The 22,958-nt window shown below is 51.2% G+C and overlaps 1 protein-coding gene across 1 annotated transcript; it reads right to left on the bottom strand.

The window, feature by feature from the left end:
- Nucleotides 1-2,622: 2,622 nt before the first annotated feature.
- NYNRIN (NYN domain and retroviral integrase containing) lies at nt 2,623-22,818 on the bottom strand. Its single transcript, XM_019663183.1, has 9 exons — nt 22,361-22,818; nt 22,001-22,216; nt 13,509-14,155; nt 11,839-13,389; nt 10,733-10,863; nt 10,503-10,599; nt 8,802-8,903; nt 8,504-8,605; nt 2,623-7,311 (listed from the first exon to the last, which is right to left on the bottom strand). The coding sequence occupies exons 2-9, from the start codon at nt 22,196-22,198 to the stop codon at nt 4,440-4,442; spliced, it is 5,700 nt and encodes a 1,899-aa protein (XP_019518728.1). The 5' UTR covers nt 22,199-22,216; nt 22,361-22,818; the 3' UTR covers nt 2,623-4,439.
- Nucleotides 22,819-22,958: the final 140 nt, after the last annotated feature.

Raw genomic sequence — 22,958 nt, forward strand, 5'->3', positions numbered from 1 at the left:
CAATCCAGCTGCAGCAAATCTCCCCACTTCAGTTTTCACCATCTACAGGAATGTGGGAAAATTATAAAATAGCACTATATTTTAGCTGAGGCACCTCTTGGAAAAAGAGAGTACGGCATTCAAGTCAAAACTAACCAGGGCCAAGGGAATCATTTGTGGACCCAACAGAGGTAAATCAGGACCTGTTTTAGTTATCAATCATCTTAATCTGAGCCAAACTGAAATGGAGAAATCTTACTGACACTATATATTAATAAAAGATGGAGAGGCCGTAGATTAAGGGCCAGGAAAAGTAATTGTGGGAACAAAGTTAATATGCTTGCATGAGAGGCAGTGAGCATAGTGGTTAAGGTGGTGAGCACAGAAGCCTCTCACTTAGTAATTCACAAGGTAATTCTCCTCTCTGTATCTCATTTTCTTCATCTATACAATGGAGAGAATAATTGTATCTGCCCCAACAGGGTTGGAAAGCACTTAGAACAGTACCTGACACAGAGCAAGTATTTAATATATGTAAGTTACTGTTACCGTATAAATTAGTAAGCAAGTAAAAAGTTTTTCATGTCCCAAGGATTCTTAGACAATCTTTAAAAAGCTGGTAGGGTTTTTGTTTTGTTTTATTGTGGCCATTTACCTGTTATAATGCTTCTTTCAGGTGTGTTCACTTGTATCCATGAACACAAGATTTAGTAAATGGTTGCTAGGAAAATGTGGTACAGCAAGGCTTAAGGGGTCCTAATCTCACCGCATACTTTATGTACATTTTAACATGAGAACTGACACCATGCAGGATGTTCTTTATCTTTATAGTGTGAATATGTCATGGGACTGTCTGCAAACTGGCGACTCGGTAATTTCTCTGTTAGAGGCTTGGAGAAATCCACCTGCCAGTGCCCCCAAGGATAAGGAAAAATCGTGAAGGGTATAAACATCAGAAGCTAGTCTCCTAGTCTCTACTAGTCTCCGGTGCCCCTGGTGCTCAGCTGTGGACAAATCTTTTTTATTCACTCCTTCAAGTAGGAAGAGTCTCCAATCTTTGCACAGACCTTATAAATTGTTCAACAGTGAAGAAGGGAAATCTCACCATCAGAGGGCTCATAGGCTAATCTGGGTAAAATCTGATTATTGCTTAAAGTATCTTGAGTAAAACTAACGAGAATTTGCTGAGCCATCTTCCTGATCAGTCTTCCACTTAGGAATTCTGAACCCTTCACTCACTGACCTAGGGCATGTATGTTATTCTTGGTGAAGGGGGTTGGGGAAGATGAAGATCTCTCTGAATAAGTTGTGAGCTGAGACACCGGGCTGCTGTGCCATGGGCTTCTATGCCACACTCCTTCCCTTACCACCCTGAACTGTGTTTGTTGAATTGCCTTCCTCACTGACTGTGAGTTCCAAAGGGGGCAGAGACCCCTGTCACTCATAGTGCGTGCTATCCACCCACACCTAGTCGGCATCTGGCACACAGTAGGTGCTCTATAAATACTGAAAGGCAATGTACACATGAGCTGGGGATGTCTCAGGAAGGATAGAGCCTTCCTGCCACTTCATACCCTGAACAGTGCTGAACAGAAGTTTGGGCCGGTGAGAACAGCAGCAAAAGGCAGAGCTGAAGTCAGGAAGCGTGGGCTGGGTTAGGTGAGTCTCTGAGCCTGAGGGGCGGTAACAGCAAGAGTTCTAGGGACAGGAAGGAGAGAAATGTTAGCTAGCATGTGATTGTCTTAGTCAGTTCGGGCTGCTATAACAAAAACACCAAAGACTGGGTGGCTTAAACAACAGAAATTCATTTCTCACAGTTCTGGAGGCTGGACATTCAAGATCAAGGTGCTAGCAAATCAAGTGTCTGGTGAGAGCCCGTTTCCTCCCTTGCAGATGGCCATCTTCTCATTGTATCCTCAGGAGGTGGATAGTGAGAACAAGCTCTAATCTCTCTCTCCTCTTCTAAGGACCCTGACCCCATCATGGGGGCTCCACTCTCATAACCTAATTATGTCCCAAAGGCCCCACCTCCTAATACCATCCCACTAGGGGTTAGGGTTTCAACATATGAATTTTAGGGAGCACAAATATGCAGTCCACAACAGTGACAAATGCTTACTCTATACCTGGCACCACAGTAGCCTCTTCACACAGATTATTTCATATATTCTTTGAACCATCTATAATTTAGGAATTGTTACCTTGCATTTGATAGATGGGGAAACTGAGGTTTCAGGAAACAGGTCACCTAGGTAGCAGATATACTCAGTATTCAAACCCAGTTCTAGCTTGTTTCTAATGCAATTGATTCAGCTCTGATGCCATGTTCTTATGCCAGCCTTCATTCATCTTCCCACCCTGCCCATCTTCAAGAAATAAACTGGGAAGAGCACTAGCATGGAAGCTACAGCCCGCGCTCTCCTCCCAGCCCTGCCATGAACCAGTTGTGGGGTCTGCAGATCACTACCTGGTTGCCAGTCTCATCTGTAAAATAAGAGGTTGCGTCAGGTGAAGTTGAAAAGGTGCCATCCAGGTCTTCAAATCTGCAAGTCGGCCTGGGAAACATGGAGCAGTCATACCCCATGGTGGCCCCCCACCTTCCTCACTCCCTTAATTGAAGCTAAAAAAGAATTGGACCTCAGCTCCATTTTGATCTGTTTATTGATACATCAAATGAAAAATAAAAGTCATGTAAAAGGGTAAAAGATCATAAATGTGGTTAACAGGGGGGATAGGTATAGCACTGGGAGGGAGAATGAGGTTGGCCATACCGTTAGAGGGAGGAGGAGGAAGAGAGGTGGGGAGGGAAGTAGGGAGAGGAGAGAAGGTATCCACTATAAATCCCACAGCTCAGCTTTCAGTTTCTCATGTCACCCAATCATTCTTTCCTGGACAGAACTAACAGCTGGGAATAGTTTAAGGGCAACATCTAGTAGTTTGCCTACAAGAGATGGGAGATGGGGAGTTGGAGGGAATATGGGTACAGGATTTTGAGGGATTCTCTCCTTTGAACCTGTCCCCAGAACCCTGTCTGTGGCGAACGGAGTCAAGAAACTTAATCTTGGTCCCAGCTCAGCCACGAACTAGCTGTGACTTTGGGCAAGTCATTTCCCCTCTGGGCCTTTCCTTGGTTGTAAAACAAGCAAATTCAACTCTATGGCAGGTTCTACTCTTGACTCTAGCAATGCCAAGTATGTTGGCAACCTGAGCTAGGCCAGGAGACTGGCTCAGCTTTAGAGAGATAAAACTACTCATAGGCCCAGGCAGAGGGATAGGGTGCTGGCCTTCACTGGAGTTCATTCTGTCTGTGGCAGCAGCAATGCAGAGGGTGAGGTTGAGTATAAGCGCACACACCTGAGAACTCACTCTTGCTGCAAGAGTGATCATTGCAGAGTGCTTTGAGGGAGCCCAGGTTTTGCTCTACACAAAAGGCAGGTCCAGGGGATGGGAGGTGATCCAACCACAGCAGTCACTCACTATGTAGGAACTGGGGAATGCAGGGTGCCATGGAGGTGGGAGGAGAAGGCTGTGGGCTTTGGGGTGGTGTAGGGAGGTAGAGCCATGCCAACACCTCACCGTGTGCCAGACTGCTCATTTCAGACACCCTCCCCACTTGAAATAGAGGCCTGGGCCCCTTGGTCTAGTTGAAGCAGCTCTTCAGGTAGAAATGCCACACTTGGCATCAAGATCCTTGATTCCTGTGGGGTTTGTACCATCGCAGCAGGGGTCAGGGTTGTCTCCATTGGCTGGAGTCAAATGAGGTAGGCTGACTCAGTCTCCCCCTTGCTTTTCCTTGTTGACAAGCGGGATGCTCATTTGTGGTTGGCCATCCTTCAACCCCAGCTCTGAGCCTCAGGGCCCAGGGCTGCCAGCTCTTCCTTGACAGCTGGGCAGGCCTAGCCTGGCCTATAAAAGCTGGCCATGACACTGGGAACAGACTGCCACTCCACAGATTTGCATCAGCTCTGTCAGCTTCCAGGGGAAAGGGTCCCCAAATGAACAGGTCCGGGGAGAGGAGTCTACATCTGAGGTTTCTGTTTGAGGGGAGTGTGGTTCTGGTTCTGAGGTCCCAAGCCACACTGTTTCATGGTTAGGTAGCCAGGAGTCAGATTCTGGGTGTGTGTGTACATGTCTGTGTGTATACGCCTGCACGTGTGTGACAGGATGAAGGGGCTACTGGGGGAAAGACATTGAGCCCGGCCTAACTCAGTAAGGGGGCTTGGCACTCCCCAGGTGAAACTGCCAGAGGCCCATACCTGACAGCCTTTGGCAGATTCTTCCAATACCCCCAAATTGGGGACGTTTCCCTAGGGATGCTGGTCCCCAGTTCAAGGCAATTCAGCAAAGCTTTATGAAGTAACTTCTCTACAAAAGGCACAACGGAGGCCCCCAGGGGCTGTGAGAGGCCTAGCAGCAGCAGCCCAGGACCTCAGGGGCAGGGGCTCACCCACTGCTCCAGCTCACTGCTCTAAGACCTTGAAGGACAGGGGGGTGCCACTCTTGGCAAAGGACTTCATCAGACTGCTAGGGTAGATGCACCCGAGCTTCTCTGGGGTTGGGAAGCCCCAGACCCTGTAGAGAGACAGGCTCAGCCGGTCCCCAATGTAGAAGGGGCCCACCCATTTGGCACTGCTGCCATTCCTGGGGAGGGACAGCAAGAGGACCTGGTCACCCACATTCCACTCCTTCTCCTGGCTCTCCCGCTTGAAACGCCTGTTCTCTGCCTTTTCACTGACCTTGTCAGCCACCCTCCAGTGGAGCTCCAGCAGCTCCCGCATCAGCTGCAGCAGGAAGACATCCATCTTGAGCCCTTCGATATTTGCGCTGCTCATCTCCCACCACAGGGGCTCACTCAGCCTTACCTCACCCCCTGTCAGGATCTGGAACGGTGTGGCCTGGGTGGAGGAGGCCCTGAAGGCCAGGTGCAGCAAGGGCAGGGAAGCAGCCCACCTCTTACCGTGCAGGAAAATGAACTCCTTGAGGGCCCTCTTGAATTCCCAGTAGGCCCCTGAGCTTGTCAGGCAGGGAAACTGGAGGTCCCTACTCAAGGAGGCCGTCTGGGCTCCTAGGGCCAGCCCACAGCTCACCAGGACATGCCGGGCAAACTGGGGGCCCTGGGCGGCCTCCAGCCTCACGGGAACACCCCACCTTGCAAACACATGCTGAAGTAGCACCTGGGCCACAGCCGTGTGCGTGTAGGGCTTCAGCGGGAACGCCTCTACCCACCTGGTATTGGGGTCAGCCACAATCAACACATGCTTGTGGCCCTCCTCACTTATGGTGACTGGGCCCACCACCTCGATCTGCAGGTTCGACCAGGGGGCAGTCGACCTGAGGGGCCACAGGGATTCAATAACCTTCAACTCACTGCCTAGGAGATTTCGGGGGATGCAGAATAAGCAGCTCCTACAGTAATCTCTGACATGTTCCTGCATCCCAGGCCACCACCCCAGCAACCGCAACTTCTTATAGGTTTCCTCGGGCCTCTGGTGAGCCCCCACAGGGAGATCATGCACAGAGAAAATCAGATCCCTCCGGAGTTGCCTGGGGACTACCCAGACCTTGGGCTTCTTCTCCCCCTTAAACAGAAGCAGGCCGCTATCCTTGTCCAGGCTGAGTGAGTTAAAAACAGAACTGAAGGGTGAGGAGCCTGACAGTTTCTGCCCGGCCTGCAGCTTGGCAATGATATCCGCCAGGGTGCTGTCGCTCAGCTGCAATGCCAGCAAGTCGGGCCTCTTGCCCATGTTATGGGGAGACACTACAGGGACTGGCACATCCGTTGGCAAATTCCACCACTGCCCGCCCCCCTGTGCACCCTGCTTGGCCAGGGTGTCCACCGTCACAGCAAACAGGGAGCCACGGTAGGAGGTTCGGTAGATAAATGGAAGGGATGAGAGGCCGGAGGTAAGGGATATGATGTAGGAGAGCAGGCTCGGGTGAGGTAGCGGGGTCCCATCGGAGGACAGGAAGCCCCGAGCCTTCCACAGGGGCAGGAGCTCCCAGAGGAGGCTGAAGACCCAGTTGCAGTGCGTAAGGAAAACCACTGGGAGGTGGGACTGGCCGAAGCGCTCCAGGCCACAGGCCACGGCAGCCAGGTGGGCATAGGTTGGTGTGTAAGGCGAGCAAGAGAAGGAAAGGGACACAGGGGGACTGGTGGGAGACAGGACATAGAGACCAAAGCCAGCACACCACTCATCCTCACGGTAAAAGCAATAGCCCGACATGTGGATACAGACAAAAGTAGACAGGTCGGAAAAAGGAGGCAGAACCTGGAAGAAACGAGGCATGGAGGATGCGGGCGTCAGCAGTCGGTTTTCCCCCAGCAAACCCTGGAGAAGGGTCAACTCCAGGGCCCTCTTGCCTCTATCCTGTACTAAGAGGGACCATCGGATCAACCATGCTTTGGAAACCCTGCGGCCCTCCCGTGCCTCAGGGTCCACAGTGGTCCGGGCAGCGTAGGAAAGGTCCAGGACCACTGGGGTGTCTCCAATGCAGCGGGCAAAATGCTTGAGGGCCCAGGCCACAGCATAGGGGCTGTCTCCCCCTGACTGGGGGCCCTCGCTCTCCTCATCGGGGAGGAGGGGTTTCGAGGTATAAGCGATGGTGTGCTTCCTCCCTGAGTGCTCCTGGTAGACAATGGCCGTCAAGGCCACTTGGCTCACCATCACCTCCATACGGAAGGGCAGCTGGGAGTTGGGGGCCGTCAGGCAGAGGGCAGACACCAGGGCTCGCTTCAGGGACAAGAAGGCCTTCTCGTGCTCCTGGTCCCACTGCCAGTCTGGCTTCTGCTTGAGGAGGCTATGCAAGGGGCCCACGAGGGCTTCATAGTCGGGAATGACATCCCGGTGGGAGTCCATGAACCCCACGAAGAAGGAGAGCGCAGTGAAGTTGCTGGGGATGGTCATCTGGGCCAGGTGAGTAAGAACCTGCTGGCAGGGAGCCTTCCCATCCCAGGGGATGCCCAGGGAGGGAGAAGCCACGGCCGGTACGAGGTCAATGTCTAGGGCCCCATCAGGGGGGTCCTGGAGGCTGAGGCACCGGAGAATTTCCTCGGAAAGGGAAGGGCACTCAGCCCTAAACACCGACACCAGCGAGGAGTCCAGGTCCTCTTCCTCGGCTGGCCTCTGTGTGCCTTGCCCCTCCCTCTGCTCCTCGTCCTGCCTCTCCATTGGCTCTTCATCATGCCTCTCCTTCTTCTCCTCCCTGACTTCTACTTTCTGAGGCCTCTCCAAGGGCCCTGGGTCAGTGGCATCATTCAGTTCAGAGATGCTGGCTGAGCTGGGAGGAAGCGTCTTCCACACCTTCAGGAAGTTGCCAATGTCAGTGTCCAACCTGCACCAAAACAGCAGAGTGGAGAGGTCCGATGGAGGAAGGAAGGAGACAGTCCACATGAGAGGTCGTCCAAGGGGAAAATAAAACCTGTGGAAATCCTGCAGAACCCACCCCATTGCTCAGCAACCCTGAGGCTGGGCCAAGTGCCAGCCTCCAACATGGCAGAGTCTCAGTCAGGACCCTGCCCTCAGATGCTCCCTATACCTCTACCGTGGGCTGGGCCTCAATATTAGAGATTTCACTGTGCTTTGAAGACTTGGCCAATCAAAATCTCATTGACCAAGTGACATTTTCAACCAGTTTCAAGCCAACATTTGATAAGAATTAGACAACTGATGCTCCCAACCTGACACCAGGATAAGCAAGCCAGGGAGAGGTCAAGAGAAGGAAGGAGGCCTGACAAGGGACTTGGGAGGACACAGCAGACAAACCTCCTCTACATCACTTTTTTTTCCAAACCAGGAAAATGGCACTAGGGGGACCTGGCCCAGGAAGCAGTATCCTGCCCAGAAGGTCCACCAGTCCCCTGGTGGGCTCAGGGAACTGGGAGATAGGGAGCAAGGTGGCTCGGAGAGGGCAGAGGCCAGATGATCTGAGTTACTGCAAACCAGTCCTGCGGGCACCAGCGAAGTGACCTTGGGAAAGTACTTGAGTCTCAGATTCCTCATCTGTAGAATGAAGACAGTGGTCATGTATTTCTAACTCAAGTTGTGAAGACCAAAGGGGATAACAAATGTGGAAAAAATTCTACTTGGCATATACTCTAGAAACAGCTGCTCTTGTACACAATGAAACAAGAACAAGGCTGTTCACTGCCTTGCTCCAACAGCATAACCCTGAAACCATCAGTGGCCCTCCACAAGAGTTCTGATAACTGTTGAGTACTCATGTAATGGAATACCACACGGTCATTAAAGAGAGCCACATGAATTAACATCTGGAAAAAACAATAAAAAGTTGAGTACAAATTGTGGAAGGATACATATAGTATTAAAGCATTGTGCAAAATTGAAAAACTGCAAAACCACACTGTACGTGGTTTATAGATGCATGAATAAGTGGTAGAAGTGTAAAGGTGTGAAAAAGTCAAATCATTCTGCTCACTATTAAGCACTAGACAAATGCTAGCTAGCACTTAGGAGAAGTTTCTGGCAGTCCCAGGAGGGGCTGGGAGGCAGGAGAGGCCCATTACCTATTTGGCTTCCTCAGAAACTCATCCAGAGTGGGGCCATCGCGGCCCAGGGGGTCGTCAGGCACCATGAAGAGATTCCCCGCAAAGGTGAAGGGCAGCAGGCTGGACCCAAGAGAGAGGAGACACAGTCATAGAGGAGCCCTTGACCCACCCACGCCCCATTGCTGCCTGGGCATCTCCACAAGGGGTGGAGACGCAGCAGATGCTGGTGGGCACTGCCCCAACGCCCCTCCCCCTGCCAGGGGCTGCCTGACATCCAAGGGGAAGGAACAGCCCAACCCCCTCTGAGCTGCCTCACCGATCTTTGACCATCAGTTTCTTGGAATTATTCATCAGGATGTGGAGCTGCTCATTGGTGACGATGATGCCATCTGTCTCCTCCGCCAGCTTTACCATGAACCTGCAAGGAGAGGGGGGGTCACTAATGACCCAGTAACCGGCCTCTCCTTTCCCCAGTCCTTTGGGAAAATGGACTTGCAGTTTCTCTTGCAGGTGTGTTGGACAGAAACTGCCCTTCGTAGTAGGAAGCCAGGGCTCCCCTCGCCTATGCAGCCATCTGGCATGACCACCAGTACCTAGGAGGGTGAACTGGGATGCACACCCCTCAACTGCATATACAAACACAGACCCTTATTTTACACATAGGCATTCACACACACACACACACACACACACACACACACACACACACTGGTCCACACACACACATGCATTTATACTGCTTCAGTTTCCACATCTTTAAAACATAAAGTACCTACCCTATATTGCTATCAGGACTAAACTGAATAACAGCACATTGAAGTGCCTACCTCAGTGCCTGCCACACAGCATACACACAAATTTTCCGTTATTATTTTTCACCAATGCACAGCATTCATGCACATGCCGAGAAACACATACATACATATACTACATGTATGCATATAGACACATATAAAAACACATACCTGAATAAACAAACCCATTTTCAAAGGATCACTTCTCCTGGGGAGAGGGCTGTGACCAGGAAAGAAAGCAAGGGCCACCTACTTCTCAGCCTTCCCTGAAGACTGCCGTTCTGGCGGCCCCAAGCCTGCTAGTCCATTAGTGACCAGTAGAGGGCGCCTTCTTTAGAAAAGCCATTTTCCCTCCAACACAGGCAAGAACCTACAGGCACTTCACAGCCTCACCCAGGGGGCTTGCTCTTGAAGGAGAGATGCCTGAGCTGCCCTGCCCAGCCCTTCCCAGGCCTGAAGGCCTAGGCAGTGCCAGGTTTGGGAAATAGTGGGGAGGAACACGACTTCTCCCTGCCTGGCATGGTAGGTACCTAAGTGAAGCCAAGACCTGTCTCTGCCCAGCGTGGACTCTAGCCCGGGTGACTACAGCAGGGCCTTCCCTGCCCCAACAGAGGCAGCATCACAGACTCCCCCTGTGCACACTGGTTGTGCAGCCATGTTGGGGACTGGGTGCTTAGGATTGACAAATGGGGAGGCATTTGGGCTTTCACTAGGAGATGGGGCCAGCCTAACCATTTTCAGAGCCCAGCCAGAGCTCCAGCCACATACAGCTGCACACATACCTCCTCCCATACCAGGGCTGGGGAAGAGAGAGACTGAAGCAGCTCCTTGAGACATGAACTTCAACCCAAACTGGCACCCAAAACCATCTGCTTAGGGAAGCAGCTCACTCAAAACACCAGGAGTCACCTGGCTTAGTCCTATCCAAAGCAGCAGGTCTCAGCCCATAGGTCATGAGAAAAGAAAGTCTTTTAACGAAGGGAAATGAAGTTGCAAAGTCCCCAAATCAGGAACGCCTCTTGGCTCAGGTAGAGCCATCCTTGAAGCCCTCTCCTCACTGTGTCCCTCTCTCTGCCTACAGAGGGCCATGCACCATCCTCTCTCACATGAACCACTCAAACATGTCTGCCTCCATCTCCCAGGGCAGATAAGCCAGGACTCCACCTGACACACCAGTCCAGACTCCGGAGCCCCGCAGAGAGAAGGCCTGGGGACTGGCACACCTGTAATCATAGGTGGTGATCTTCTTGCCATTCTCAAGCTGGGAGGGGGTGATTGAAAGCATCTTGAGGGAGTGTAGCTTCGTCAGGAAGTGACTCTCTGGAGGTGAAAGGCAGAAGACAGAGATGGTCTCAGGAAGGGTTAAGTGGAAAAGGCCACGGTGGGGACAGGGAGGCAAGGAAAGGAAAAGCTTGGTGATGCTGGAGGGGCCGGGGGGCAGTGGACAGCTCACCTCTCACCCTCCGGTTCTTCTTCAGCTGCCAGGTGGGTACAAACACAGTGACCTCTCGGTGTCCCCGGTTCCAGAAATACTGCACGGCCATAGCAATGCCACGACAAGAGAAGAAGTGCTGGAGGCCATGCCTGTGGGGGTGGTGGGAAGTGAGGGAGCAACTCCCTGCATGTGGAATGGCCCTGCCTCTCCACCCCTCCCTTAGAGCCAACCGGGCAGCACAGTGAGCAAGGCCAGGGCACCAGCATCAGCACTCAGGCACCAACAATGCCCTTCTCCCTTCCCTCCATCATCAGACATTCTGTGAGCACCTATTGGCTGAATTCACCTACTGTGTGTGTGTGTGTGTGTGTGTGTGTGTGTGTGTGTGTGTGAGAGAGAGAGAGAGAGAGAGAGAGAGAGAGAGAGAGAGAGAGAGAAGGCGCGCATGTATGTGAGGCCCCCAGGGCAAGAGGAGGAAGAAGGCAACCTCTATGCCCAAAGAGTTCAAGTTAGAGCTGGAAGCAAACAAACATTCACTGACCACCTACTGTGTGCTGGGAGTGGGCTCAACACAGGTACTACTCTACCGTGCGGGCAAATTAAGTGGTCTTGCATATATTTATGCTAACACATACACAGCAGTAAGTGCTGTGGAGGAAGGGCGATGTCTCAGGGTTGGTCAGGAAAAGCTTCATAGAGGAGGTCTGCACTGGGACTTAAGGGTCGGGCTAAACATTGGAAAGGCCTGGGGTTATCTGACGCCATGCTATATGAGGCAGACTGCAGTGGAAAAAGAGTGGGTCTTGTCAGGGGATAGATCTGAACCCAAAGGCCATCTGGAACCCTTACTGGCTCTGGGAACTTGGGCAAGATTTGTCACCTCTCTGAGCCTGTTTCTGCTTCCGTCAAAGAACAGGAACCTACATTTGCAGGGTTATTGTGATGATTATATGCACACTGCCTGGTACGCAGTACCCACTCAACATGGGCCACTTCCCCTCCCATGTTTGTCCCATTTGAACCCCACATCACCCACATACAGAGGTCAAGAAGGGATGCCCACACTCTGTCCCCCCGGGGACACCCCAGCATGCCCAGCTTACCCCATACCCGTGGCTACTCACACCATGGCCACGCTGCTGCCGTCAATGACCACTCGCCGCAGCCCCTGGTTCCCTGGTTCTCCTGACAGGTTCAGCTCAAAGGGTGTATTGAGGGCCTCATGGTACCTCTGGAAGCTGGTCACTGTGTTGTTCGCCTGTGGTTGTCGAGGTGGCTGCCTCGGGGCCCCCTCCCAAGCCCCTAGGAGTCCGCTCACCTGAGGTTGGTGCTTACTACTAGGAGCCAAGGTGCTGCTGAACTGGGGACCCTGCCTCCTGGCCTCTCCCTGGCCCTTCAGGGAGGAGGCACTGCCCCTTGACAGAGGTTGAACCTCACTCAGGAGTTTGGCTGCATCCAAGGCTGGGGCTGGATCTGTGGGCGCCTTCTGAGCTGCAGGCGTTTTTGGAGCTCTGGAGGCTTTGGGGGCTGCAGGTGCTTTGGGAGCTGCGGACCCTGTTTTAGTTGCAGGCCCAGTTTGACCTTTGGGAGTTTTGGGGCCTGCAGGTGATGTTTTAGCTGCAGGCATTTTCTGAGCTGTGGGAATTTTCTGAGTTGCAGGCACCGTGTGAGCTGCCGATGCCAGTTGACCCACGGCTGCCTTTTGAGCTGTGGGCACCACTTGAGCTGCAGGCTTTGTTGGAGCCAAAGGCACTTTGGGAGCTGCAGGTTCTGTGTGGACTGCTGGCATCATTTGAGTTGTAGGCACTTTGGGGGCTGCAGACAGCACTTGGTTTGTGGGTGAGGTTTGAGTTGTGGGCACTGCTGAAGCCATGGGCACTTCAAGAGTTTCAGGCACTGTTTGAGCATCAGGTATTGACTGGGCCGTTAGCCCCCGTTGAGCCACAGGCGTCCCTTGAGCTGTACGCACCCCTTGACCTGTGGACAGTGCTGGAAAGGGCCTCTCTTCTGGCCCCTTACAATCCCACTGCACATTTCCGTGATCACCCAGCTCACTTCCAGCTTGGAGTTGGTGTGTAGAGGTCAAAGGTGGCCCTATCTGTGGAAGTTCTGGGCTAGCCTTGTCCTTTATACCCGAGCCCCCTGAGACCACCAATAAACTCATGACTTTTTTGGGGGTCTCTGGCCTTGGGCAATTCTGTAGGGTTGCCTCTCCTCCCGGCCCTCCATCTGGTCTACAATCTGGGCTTTCCACACTAGGCAAAGGAACCAGCTCCTTCTGCTTCCACTCGAGGTTTAAGGGCAAAGGACTCTGCCCTGGCAGTTTGAACTGAATGGGGCCCAGCGGCCTCTGCCAGAAGGGGAAACTGAAGCACGCCTGGGACAGCAGCCAGGCCAGGTGGAGGGAATGCAGTTCATTGATCCTCCAGAAGGTTGCAGCAATAGCCCCCGGCCACAAGGGCCCAAAGGCTGGCCCCGGGGCCCAGGCCTTCCAGGGGGGGCACACGCCCAGGGCTGACACTGGAGGCGGGAAGGGGAGTTTGTCTTCCATCCTCTGGACCTGCCTCTGCTGTGATAGGGTTTGTGAGTGGTTCACAGAGTCCTGGTTGCTGGCTCCTGGCACTGGCCCTTCCTTGCGAGCACTGTCCATACCACCTTGGTTGTTGGAACCGACCCTGGAGGAAGACCGAGTTTGTTGGAAAGGTGAGGCAGTCATATAGGTCCCAAACACTTTCCTTGGGGTGGGGGAGCAGAGGTAGGGGCAGAGAAGCTAGACTGACTCCCCAGAACTTACCGTACCAGTTGGTTTGCTGTCTCCTGCTGTGCATTCTGACCTGGGGTGGCTCCCAGGCTGGTTAATTTCTTTGAATTTTCTGTGCTCCCATTCTGGAGGGTCTTCATCTCCAGGAAGGGACCAGAACCATCTCCCACGGACATCATGGCAGGGCCTTCCTTCCGCTGGTGAGGTGGGCAGATCATGACCTCCGGATCAGAGCGGGCGTTGGAGGTGCCGATGCGGCTGAGCCACTCAATGATGTCCTCCTTGCCAGCAGCGTCCCGCACCAAGCTCAGCAGCAGCTCCTGGACCGCTGGGGGCAGCTGCAGCAGGTCTCCTGCATACTGATCACCACGGATCCAGACCAAAGCCCCAAAGGCCCGGGTCACCTCAGCCTCCCAGATCCCCCGGGGGGTGAGCAGAGGGGCAGGGCCCCAGCGCAGCCGTCCCACCAGCTCCTCCAGCCAGTTCTGGGTCATGATGAAAGACTCAGTCAGCCCACCCACCATCAGGGAGCCAGGGGGGCCAGGCACCAGGTAGGCCAGAGTGCTCCAGCAGAGGCAGTCGAGGAAGAGGCCCTGGGCCCCAAGGAAGGCACAGTGCAGGGCAGGTGGGTAGCGGACCTCCTTCCATAGCTCCGGGCTGCACAGGCCCTTCAGATACTCCTGAAGCCACAGTGGGGAGAGCACAAAGGAAATTATCCTTTTATGGGGCGGCCACTGGCTGCCACTCCCCACCCAGAAGGCCCACCCCTCACCAAGGAGGTGCCCTTCCCTGCCTACCAGAAGCCAATGGCTTCCCCATGGCCTGTCCCCCTCTCCCTAGTCCTGCCTCCTCACACACGCATTTCTTTCCAAGAGAGTCTGACAGAATGGGGGAGGCCTGGAGGAAAGGGGAACACCTGGGTTTGCAGTAAAGGGACCTGGTGCTACTTTCAACTTGACCTCAGTAGGCTAAGTTAATTGTAGGAAATTTACCATCTTTTCAGGGCCTCAGCCTCTTCACTTGTATAACAGGTTAAACGAGATACTCCTAAGGTCCAGTCCTACTCTGGCATTCTAGAATTGTGAAATAGCTAGGGAGAGTGGGATTACACTCTACTGAGCACCCTCCAAGTGCCAGGAACTTCTGTGACCTGGGGCAAGTTATTTTTCTTCCCTGTGCCTACATTTCCTCATCTGTAAAATGGGGAAAAGAGTTCAGCCTCAAAAGTCTTATTACGGAGCTTCAGTGAGTTAATACAAAAGAAGTGCTGAGCCCAGTGCCTGGCACAGCCTATTTCCATTTTGCAGGCTCAAAATGGCTATGCAGCTTGCCCAAGGACACACAGCTAGAGGGTGACGGGGCCAGGACCACAACCACAACCCCCATCTGTGTGATCCTGAAACCAGAGCTCTTCCACCTCCTCGGGCTGACTGCTCAGTGACTACAGGGTAATCCTGCGGGATTCTGGCTTGATCTCCCTCCAGAGAAGGTCTCTAGCACAATCTGTACCCGTAACCATGGTAACTTTGCTGCCCAGAAGGGACAGAGGAGGAGATAAGTCTCTGGGCCAGCATCCAGGGGAACCCCACAGATATGCACAATGGCTGAACCAGAAGGAAGGCCTCTGGCTCTGGGCAGACCAAGTCCTCGTGTTCACACGAGGACTCACACACTCAGTCTTTAGCAGTTGCTGGGATGGGAGAGGTCAGGTTCCTCCATTAGATTGCTGAGCTCCACCAGCATGATGCCATGAGTTCCAAGAGAGTTTGAGCACTCCCTCTTAATCAGCCAATCCCTGTTGACGGCATTCACTCTCATGTCCCTCCATATCTCCGTGTCAGTAACAGTCATACTCTTCGTGCTCTCCCCTGACAGTTCCATTAGGGAACAAATGCTCCATTTGAGATGTCCAGCAGTCATCCTGAAGAACACTCCAGGCCCTCTGTCAGTACCCAGGCCATCCTTCCCTGCTCCGGCCTATGTTTACCTCTTCCACCTGGCCTGGGCCATAGACTGCCAACCCCTTCCCCAAAGGGCCTGAAATGCACCCAGGCACTTAGGTCCGGGTCTAACCCCTTTCCAGTCAGTCCCAAACCAGCTCAAATATGACAGACATCCCAAGCCAACTCCTTCCACTCAGAACCTCAGCTGGACCCACTGCCCAGCAAGGGTGACTCTGATCAGCTGCAGGATCACTCTCACAGATCTTAACAAACTCCCCCACCACATGCACCCCACATTCTAACCACATGGAAACATGAAGAGATGTGGTGGGGAGGAAGATTGTGGATGGTTTCTTTCTCTTTGTGCAAAGAGCTTAAAATATTTATTGTACCATTAACTATTCAATATTTTTCAACTAAAAGATATATAGAACTGACATAATTTTCAAAATAATAAATCTGGGGCCAGCTGAGTAGCTCCATTGGTTAAGAGCTCACTCAAGAGTTTGAGCTCTGAGCAACAGCGGTTCAATTCCCGGCTCAAGCTGAGCAGCCGCTGAGCTGCCAACAGGTGGCAGGATGGCTCAGCTAAAAATAATAATAATAATAATAATAATAAATCTGAATATTTATTGAACACTTACTCTGTGCTAGGCTCTTTACACACATCTCATTTATTCTTCTCTCAGCCCTGTAAGGAAATTACTATCATCCCAATTTTAGGTGAGAAAGGATAGGAATGTTCAAGGTCACACAGATAATGGGCTAGGCGCTCAGCCACTCTGACTCCAAAGTCTGGGGTCTTAATCACAATGCTGTCTATACTTTTAAGCCAAAAAAAAAAAAGAAAAGAGAAGGAGGAGGAGGAGGGAAAGAAGAGGAAGAAGAAGAAGAAGAAAAGGAAACAATAGGCATTTACATCCAGAAAATAGCTGAAATATTGTCCTGCTTAAAAGCCCATCCAGGGCTTTTTCCAACGAGAGGAGAAAAAGCAGAGAAGAGGCAGGAGCAAAAGAAGCACAGAAAAGGAGTGGTATGTTCATAAAAATATGTTGCGCAATGTCCCGCAGGTTCTTTGTCTACTTGTAAGTTAAATAAAAACACCACCACCATGTAGTTTAACACTGCTCTATACTTGACCAAGGTGCTTTATTATTTAACACCTGACTTAGGCTTCTCCCTTCTCATAAGCCAGTTACCATTCATTGTCTGCTTTCCAGACCACCCAAAATTATACTGCAGAATACTCAAAAGCTCAGAAAATAGCAGCTCCAAGAAACCTTGGAATTGCGAGTGAAGGAGAACATAAAAAGAAAGGTGGACTGAGGTAAAGTTGTTTGAGGAGCAGTTAGATCCAGGAGCCAACCATCCCCCCACCCCACTTCACACCCCCCACACCAACACACACACACACACACACACACACACACACACACACACACACACACACACACACACACACACACACACACACACACACAAGCTGGGCAAGTATCTCTCTACCCACTGGAGATTTGTTCTCTACAGAGCTGGAAACAGGTCCTAGGATTAGAGGTTTATCATTTCAGCAAACTTGAGGGTGTGAGCACCATACCAAAAACATGGAGGAAGGGAGGAGGGCCAAACAATGATGTCTACCATGAAAGCTGATTGCAGAGAAACTTATTCGTCCCATTCAGAGATTCAGCAGCCAGACCCTGCCCCTCTAGGATGAAGAACAGAGAAATGCATTCTAGAAATCCAGCCAGTCCAAGAGCAAAGACCACCAAACAGGTTCCCTAACAGTCAGTACCTCCAGACCTCTGTATAGCCAAGCTCAAAATCAAAAAGCCTCACTCATTCTCAGCTCCCAATCAGCATTTTGACCTTCACTCTTAATCATGAAACTATTACCAGACATATGAAGAAAACTTCTAATGTGAGGTAAGCATACAGAAAACATACGGAAAGGGGTGGGGAAAAACTTGAAGGAAGAGAAAGTCAAACAGTTTACTATCATTACTCTCTTCAGAGAGATAACAGAAAATACTGTACAAACTGAATGAGAATAAGACACTATTTTTAAAAAGAGAATTCAGAGAAAACATAAATGACTTTTAGATATTAAAAGTCATTTTATTTCTGATGGCAGAAATGAAAGACCCAAGAAAAAGATTGGAAGATAATGTTAAGGAAATCTCCAGAAAGCAAAGCAAAAAGTCAGAATTGGAAAACAGGAGAAAAAATAAGAAAAGTGAACCAGTCAGTCCAGAAAATCCAATGTCTGAATAGGAGTTCCAGAGAAAACACAGAAAACACAGGGGAGAAAATCATTAGCTAAATATTTCCAGAAAATGCCCTAGATCTGAAGAACATGAGTGTCTGTCTATAGAAGGACCCACTGAGTACAGTAGTAACCAATGATGGATAAAGAGAGATCCACATAATGGGGTCTCACTGAGAAACCTCAGAACATTGGGGAAAACTACGAACTTCCAGAAAGAAAAAAACCTCACACACAAAGGACCAGAAACTAGAATAGCTTCAGACATCTAAAAAGCAATAAGTCAATGGAGTAATGCCTTTACACTTCTGAAGGGAAATACAGTAAAACCTTGGATTGCGAGTAACTTGGTTTGCGAGTGTTCCGTAAGACAAGCAAACATTTCTTTCTAATACATTTTAACGTGGTAAAGGAGCGATGTCTTACAACACGAATAGTTTGTTTCTGGAACGAACTATGCTCACAAACCAAGATATTACTGTAATTTTCCTTTTATAATTTGATACCAGCCTATCAATCAAGTGAACTTCAGATATGCAATCCCAACATTTTACCTCCTATAAAACCTTTTTCAAGAAGCTCCTGGAGAGTATTTTCCAGCAAATCAAGAAAGGAGACCAACACAGAAAAAAAAGTAAAAGGAATCTCTGGGATGATAATAAAGAGAAATCTCAGAATTTACTCAACAAATCATTATTGAGTACCTACTATGTGTCAGGCACTGTTCTAGGATGACGACTATCAGCAGACATAGAAGACAACTAGTTCTGATTGGAAAGAAGGACTCAAGCACATTGAGAGCAGTCATCAGCACACTGTTTAGCACTGCACCATCTTTCTATAACTTGATGAAGCTACTGATGGATGTGCTCCACCCACCCAAGAAAGAGAAAGATATTTGGTCCAGGAAACAAGACATCTAACAAAGAAAAAAGGCAAAGAGAGGCCAAGAATTACAGCAAACAGAAGTCTCAGGATGACAGCTATGCAGGCTGAATCAGACAGAAGAAAGGATGTCACCAAGAAAAAATTTGGAACTGAAAGAACACCTTGAACCGACAGATTGACCTTGTAGAAAATTATAGTGAGAGGCCGCTGAAAGTTGTAAGAGTTGGCAATAGGTACAAAGAAAAACAAGCATATTGAAAAACAAGGAGTTCTTAACCTCAATGAAATAGAAAAGGAAAAAAACATAATCATAGTACACTTCAATGTTTAGATGTTAATGATATTTGTATAGATATAACGATGCAAATACTAAATATAGATTTAACAGAAAATTGAAAAATAACTATATTAAAAATAAAGAAGGGATGGCAATGTAAGGAAGTTAAATCCTCACCTACAAAAATAGGAAGCAAAAATAATATATCTAAAATTGATTAATCAAAAAATAGCCACATCTAAAATTTGGGGGGGAAATGTGAAGATGTATAAATGCCAGAGCGACCATTGTCTACAAGGAAGGGCTCTTAAGAGAGAGATGAAAAGAACAAGGCAGGGAATCACTGTTCTAGTGTGAACTTTTCAAAATTATTGGACTTTTAAATTGTGAATTACTTTGCTAAAAGAAAAATTAAGTTAAAAAAAAAAAAAAGGAGAAGGGTTAGGTGCCCACAACACAATTTGGTATGCTGGTAAGTGTTTAACAGTCAGCTGGTTGGGGGATTAGCCCCCGATTTGTAGCATTTGCCAATGCTACAAATGATGTAAATACTCCCACCATGGCTGATTTCAAACTACCAGTGGGACTCCACGGGCTTGCAAACTTCCTGAAATTTTAACAGTAGGTCAGTAGCAGCCACTTCCAGCATACCTCTGGCCATGACCAACTTCCATGGTACCGCTCACAGTTAGTGTGGAGCACTAACTGATTTCACCTCAGAAGTCAGGCCTCCCCAAGTGTTTGTTTTTGCTGCGTGGGAACGTGATTCCAGCAATGTCTTCACTGTTTTTTAAATCCCACCACAAGAAAATAATGTAAAGGCACCCTTGAATTCTACAGAGATTTTCCTGGAAAACCAGCCACATGTGATGTATGAACACACCCAGACCCTTCTCCAAATGAGCCCGTACCCTTCCAGACTCTTCCTCTCCTCACCAACAAGCCACCCCCATTCTCACCCCTTCCTTGCCCTGCAACCTCTAGTCTCACTGAGTTCTTGCTGCCAGTTGGCCTGTGTGTACTAGGCCATTATCAAAGTGCATGATTCTGTGTCCCTACAGCTGAGATTGGGGTCAGGCACAGCACCTCCACATGGAAACCACAAGACATCCTTATACTTGGGAAATTTTCCAGTATCAGGTCACTGGACCTTAGGGAGCATTTCATCCAAGCTTCTCACTTTACAAACAAAGAGACCAAGACTCAGAGAGGGAAAAGGACTCCCTCAAAGTTACACCGCTACTTAACCACAATAATAACTGACATCTGTACTCTATACCTCTCCACATTTTGCAAAAGTATTTAAGCATGTATAATTGCAGGTGACACTCAGAACGCCCTTCACGAGGTGGGTGGTATTATATTATTTTATAGATGAGAAAATAGGCTCAAGGGAAGGTAAATAATTTGACCCAGGTCACCCAGTTAGAAGGTAGCAAACCTCAATCTCAAACTCTCCCACCATATCCTCTGTCACAGTGTAATTTGGTGATAGCAAATTAAGGCCAGATCTCTTAACTCCTAGGACAAAGCCTTATACTCCCCACCTTCCCTGCCCTCTTGCTCCAAACCTCCAACCATCTCTTCTTCTGCTCACTGTGAAATAAGGGAGGGAGTTGCTTAGAATGTCCTTATGCTATGTTTGCATCTTCAACAGTGCCTTTCCCCAGGGGAAGACAAAGGAGGAGGTGACAGGGTGAGGGAATTGAGGAAGCGACAGGTTACATTAGCAGGGCCTGGGGTATAAGGGAGGGACCCTTCAGGACGCAGTGGGAGCAGGAGCACACAGGCCTGGAGAAGCCCGTCCAGGATTTAAGCAGGGGGCAGGGGAGCTGGGCACCTCAGAAAGGACAAGTCCCATAAAATGGTGAGCTGCCGTATTTCAAAATCACAAAATGATTTAAGAACCCAAAACAACCCAAAAGACTTCTCTTGTTAACCCATCTTATCCCAGCTACCGAGAAGTTTTCATCTCAGGGGCTCCTGCACATCTGTTCTTAGGGCAGACACCCCTCCCTTCCCCCAGCACCTCTGTCAGAATTGGAAAAACTGCTGACGCAGCAGCTCAACAGAGGGGCTGAGGGAGGAACTTTCCAGCCTGCCTGCCCGCTGGCCAGTATGCTCTGGGCCTCCCCCACCCATGGCCTTGACCAATTAGTATATTGGTATAGACCCAGCTGGTGAAGGTGTGTTGGGGTGGTCTGGGGCAGAGGGAGGCAGTAGCATTCCTACCAGGAAAAGATAAGATAAGGGAATCTGAGGGAAGAGGGAGACCTTGGCCATGATTGGGGGTCAGAGAAAACCTGAGAGGCGCAAGTGGAAGGAGCTTGTGAGAGAAGCCAGGGAGAATACAAGAGGCACACACTGTGACCTGGCCTATCTAGTGCCCAACCCCATACAGCAAGCCCTTTCATCTGAAAGCCCACAGCCCTCCTTTCAGATTCCCACCCATCCCCAAGGGCTGGTGCCTTCCAGAGCAGCTGCACCCCCACCCCTGAACACTGCAAGAGGCTGTCTAAGGCATCAAAAGTGTGAGGCAGGGAGCCCAGAGCTCTGGGTTCTAGTCCCAGCCCCCACCATCCCCACCATCCTGACCCTGAGCACTCAGGCAAGCCCCTTACCCTCTCCAATCCCCGAGACCTCATCTGTAAAATGCCAGCATTGTTTTAGTAGCATCTCTAAGGGCCCCTCCTGTGCCCGCACCCTAAGAGGCTGCAAAGGACAGCCCCGGATTTAAGGAGACTTAAAAGGAGACAGAAGGATTGTCTTGGTGGAGAACAAAGAGGTGTGTTGCAGAGGCCATAGAAATGCAGGACCTTAAGTTGCTCCCCAGATGGAGGAGGGGAGCTGTGGGTGCTGGGGTCCTGACCAGGGAAGGCTCGTAGGGGTACACACTCTGCGGAGCCTCTCTCAAGGCACTTGAAGAACAGAAGTGACACGCAAGTGAGGGGTGGGGCAGAAAAGAAAGAAGGAATCAAAGGGAAGAAACCAAGGCTGCAAATCTTGAAAGGCGGGAGGATGGCCCAGTACCTGCCCGCCATACTGCCGAATCCAGGTCGAGGAACCTCTGGGGTCCCCTGTCTCCCCGGGGGTAGGGGAGCGGGAGAGGGGTCTGGCAGGGTGAGATGAGTCGGGGTGGAAAGAAGCTGTTTACCTTGGCTTTGCCCAGGTTCTCCCTGGGCCCCTCGAGCTGCAGCCAGAAGTAGGGGGTGTCCGGGCGGCTCTGGAAGGCGTTCAGTTTGACCCTGAAGATGCGCTGCACTTGCAGCCTCTGCCGCTGCACCCGGGGCTTCGATTTGGTCTGCACCATGACCCATTCCTGCGCTGGAGGGTCGCCCCCGGACAGGAGCATGGCTGCCCCCGCCCGCCCCTGGAATGAGGGAGCCCAAAGTGTCACCGGGGTCCCAGAGCCGGAGGCACCCCAGCCCCCCGCCCAAGGAGCCCAGGCCACGCCCCCTGCTCCCTGAGGCGCGCCCCCAGCCTGGGCCTAGGTCCTGCGGGCTCGCGGACCCACCCGCCACCGCTCGGGCGCCCGCCCTCCGGAGCTCCGTCCCTTTCGGCGGCGGCTCCCGGGACGATCTCTTCCTGCCAGGGGTTGCAGCTGGGGGTGGGACCGGTCGGGCTCCCGCTGCCCTTCCCGCCGCCCCCAGTCTTCCCCGTTCACCACTCCGCCAGCCCCTCCAGGATGAACTCCTTCTCAGTCTGCTGGGCAGCTTAACGGGGCGAGGAAGGCGGAGGGGAGGGGGAGCGGGGCGGGGGGAGGGTCCTGGAAACCTCTGCCATCCACCCAAGTTTTGGGCCCAGAGCCAGAATCCAGGGGTCAAAGTTAATTTCCTTCCACGTTCCCCTTTCCCTAGTGGAAGGAAGAGGAAAGGGAAGGAGAGGCACTCGGGTTGGGGAAAGGGGTCTTGGTTTCAGGGACCCTACCGTTCCTCCCTCCTACCCAGCCGCCTCCCAGGCCTCCGTGGAGAACGGGGACCTGTGCTACTCCTTCCCTCGAGGAAAGGGTTAAGGGAGAGCAGGGTGGGGAGCCCAGGAGGCCGGGGCCTGAGGAAACTCTGGGCTGGAAACCGAGCAGGAAGGAGAGGGTAACAGCACCGCCTCCCCACCCC

The sequence above is a fragment of the Hipposideros armiger genome, unplaced genomic scaffold (assembly GCF_001890085.2).
Source record: "Hipposideros armiger isolate ML-2016 unplaced genomic scaffold, ASM189008v1 scaffold_385, whole genome shotgun sequence".
In the NCBI taxonomy this organism is placed as follows: domain Eukaryota; kingdom Metazoa; phylum Chordata; class Mammalia; order Chiroptera; family Hipposideridae; genus Hipposideros; species Hipposideros armiger.

Coding starts and splice junctions, on each gene's coding strand:
- NYNRIN (XM_019663183.1), bottom strand. CDS start 22,198: ATGCTCCTGTCCGGGGGCGACCCTCCAGCGCAGGAATGGGTCATGGTG. Junction 13,390..13,508: donor ACAGCAAACCAACTGGTACG/GTAAGTTCTGGG, acceptor GTCTTCCTCCAG/GGTCGGTTCCAACAACCAAG. Junction 8,904..10,502: donor ATCACCACCTATGATTACAG/GTGTGCCAGTCC, acceptor CTCTCCTTGCAG/GTTCATGGTAAAGCTGGCGG.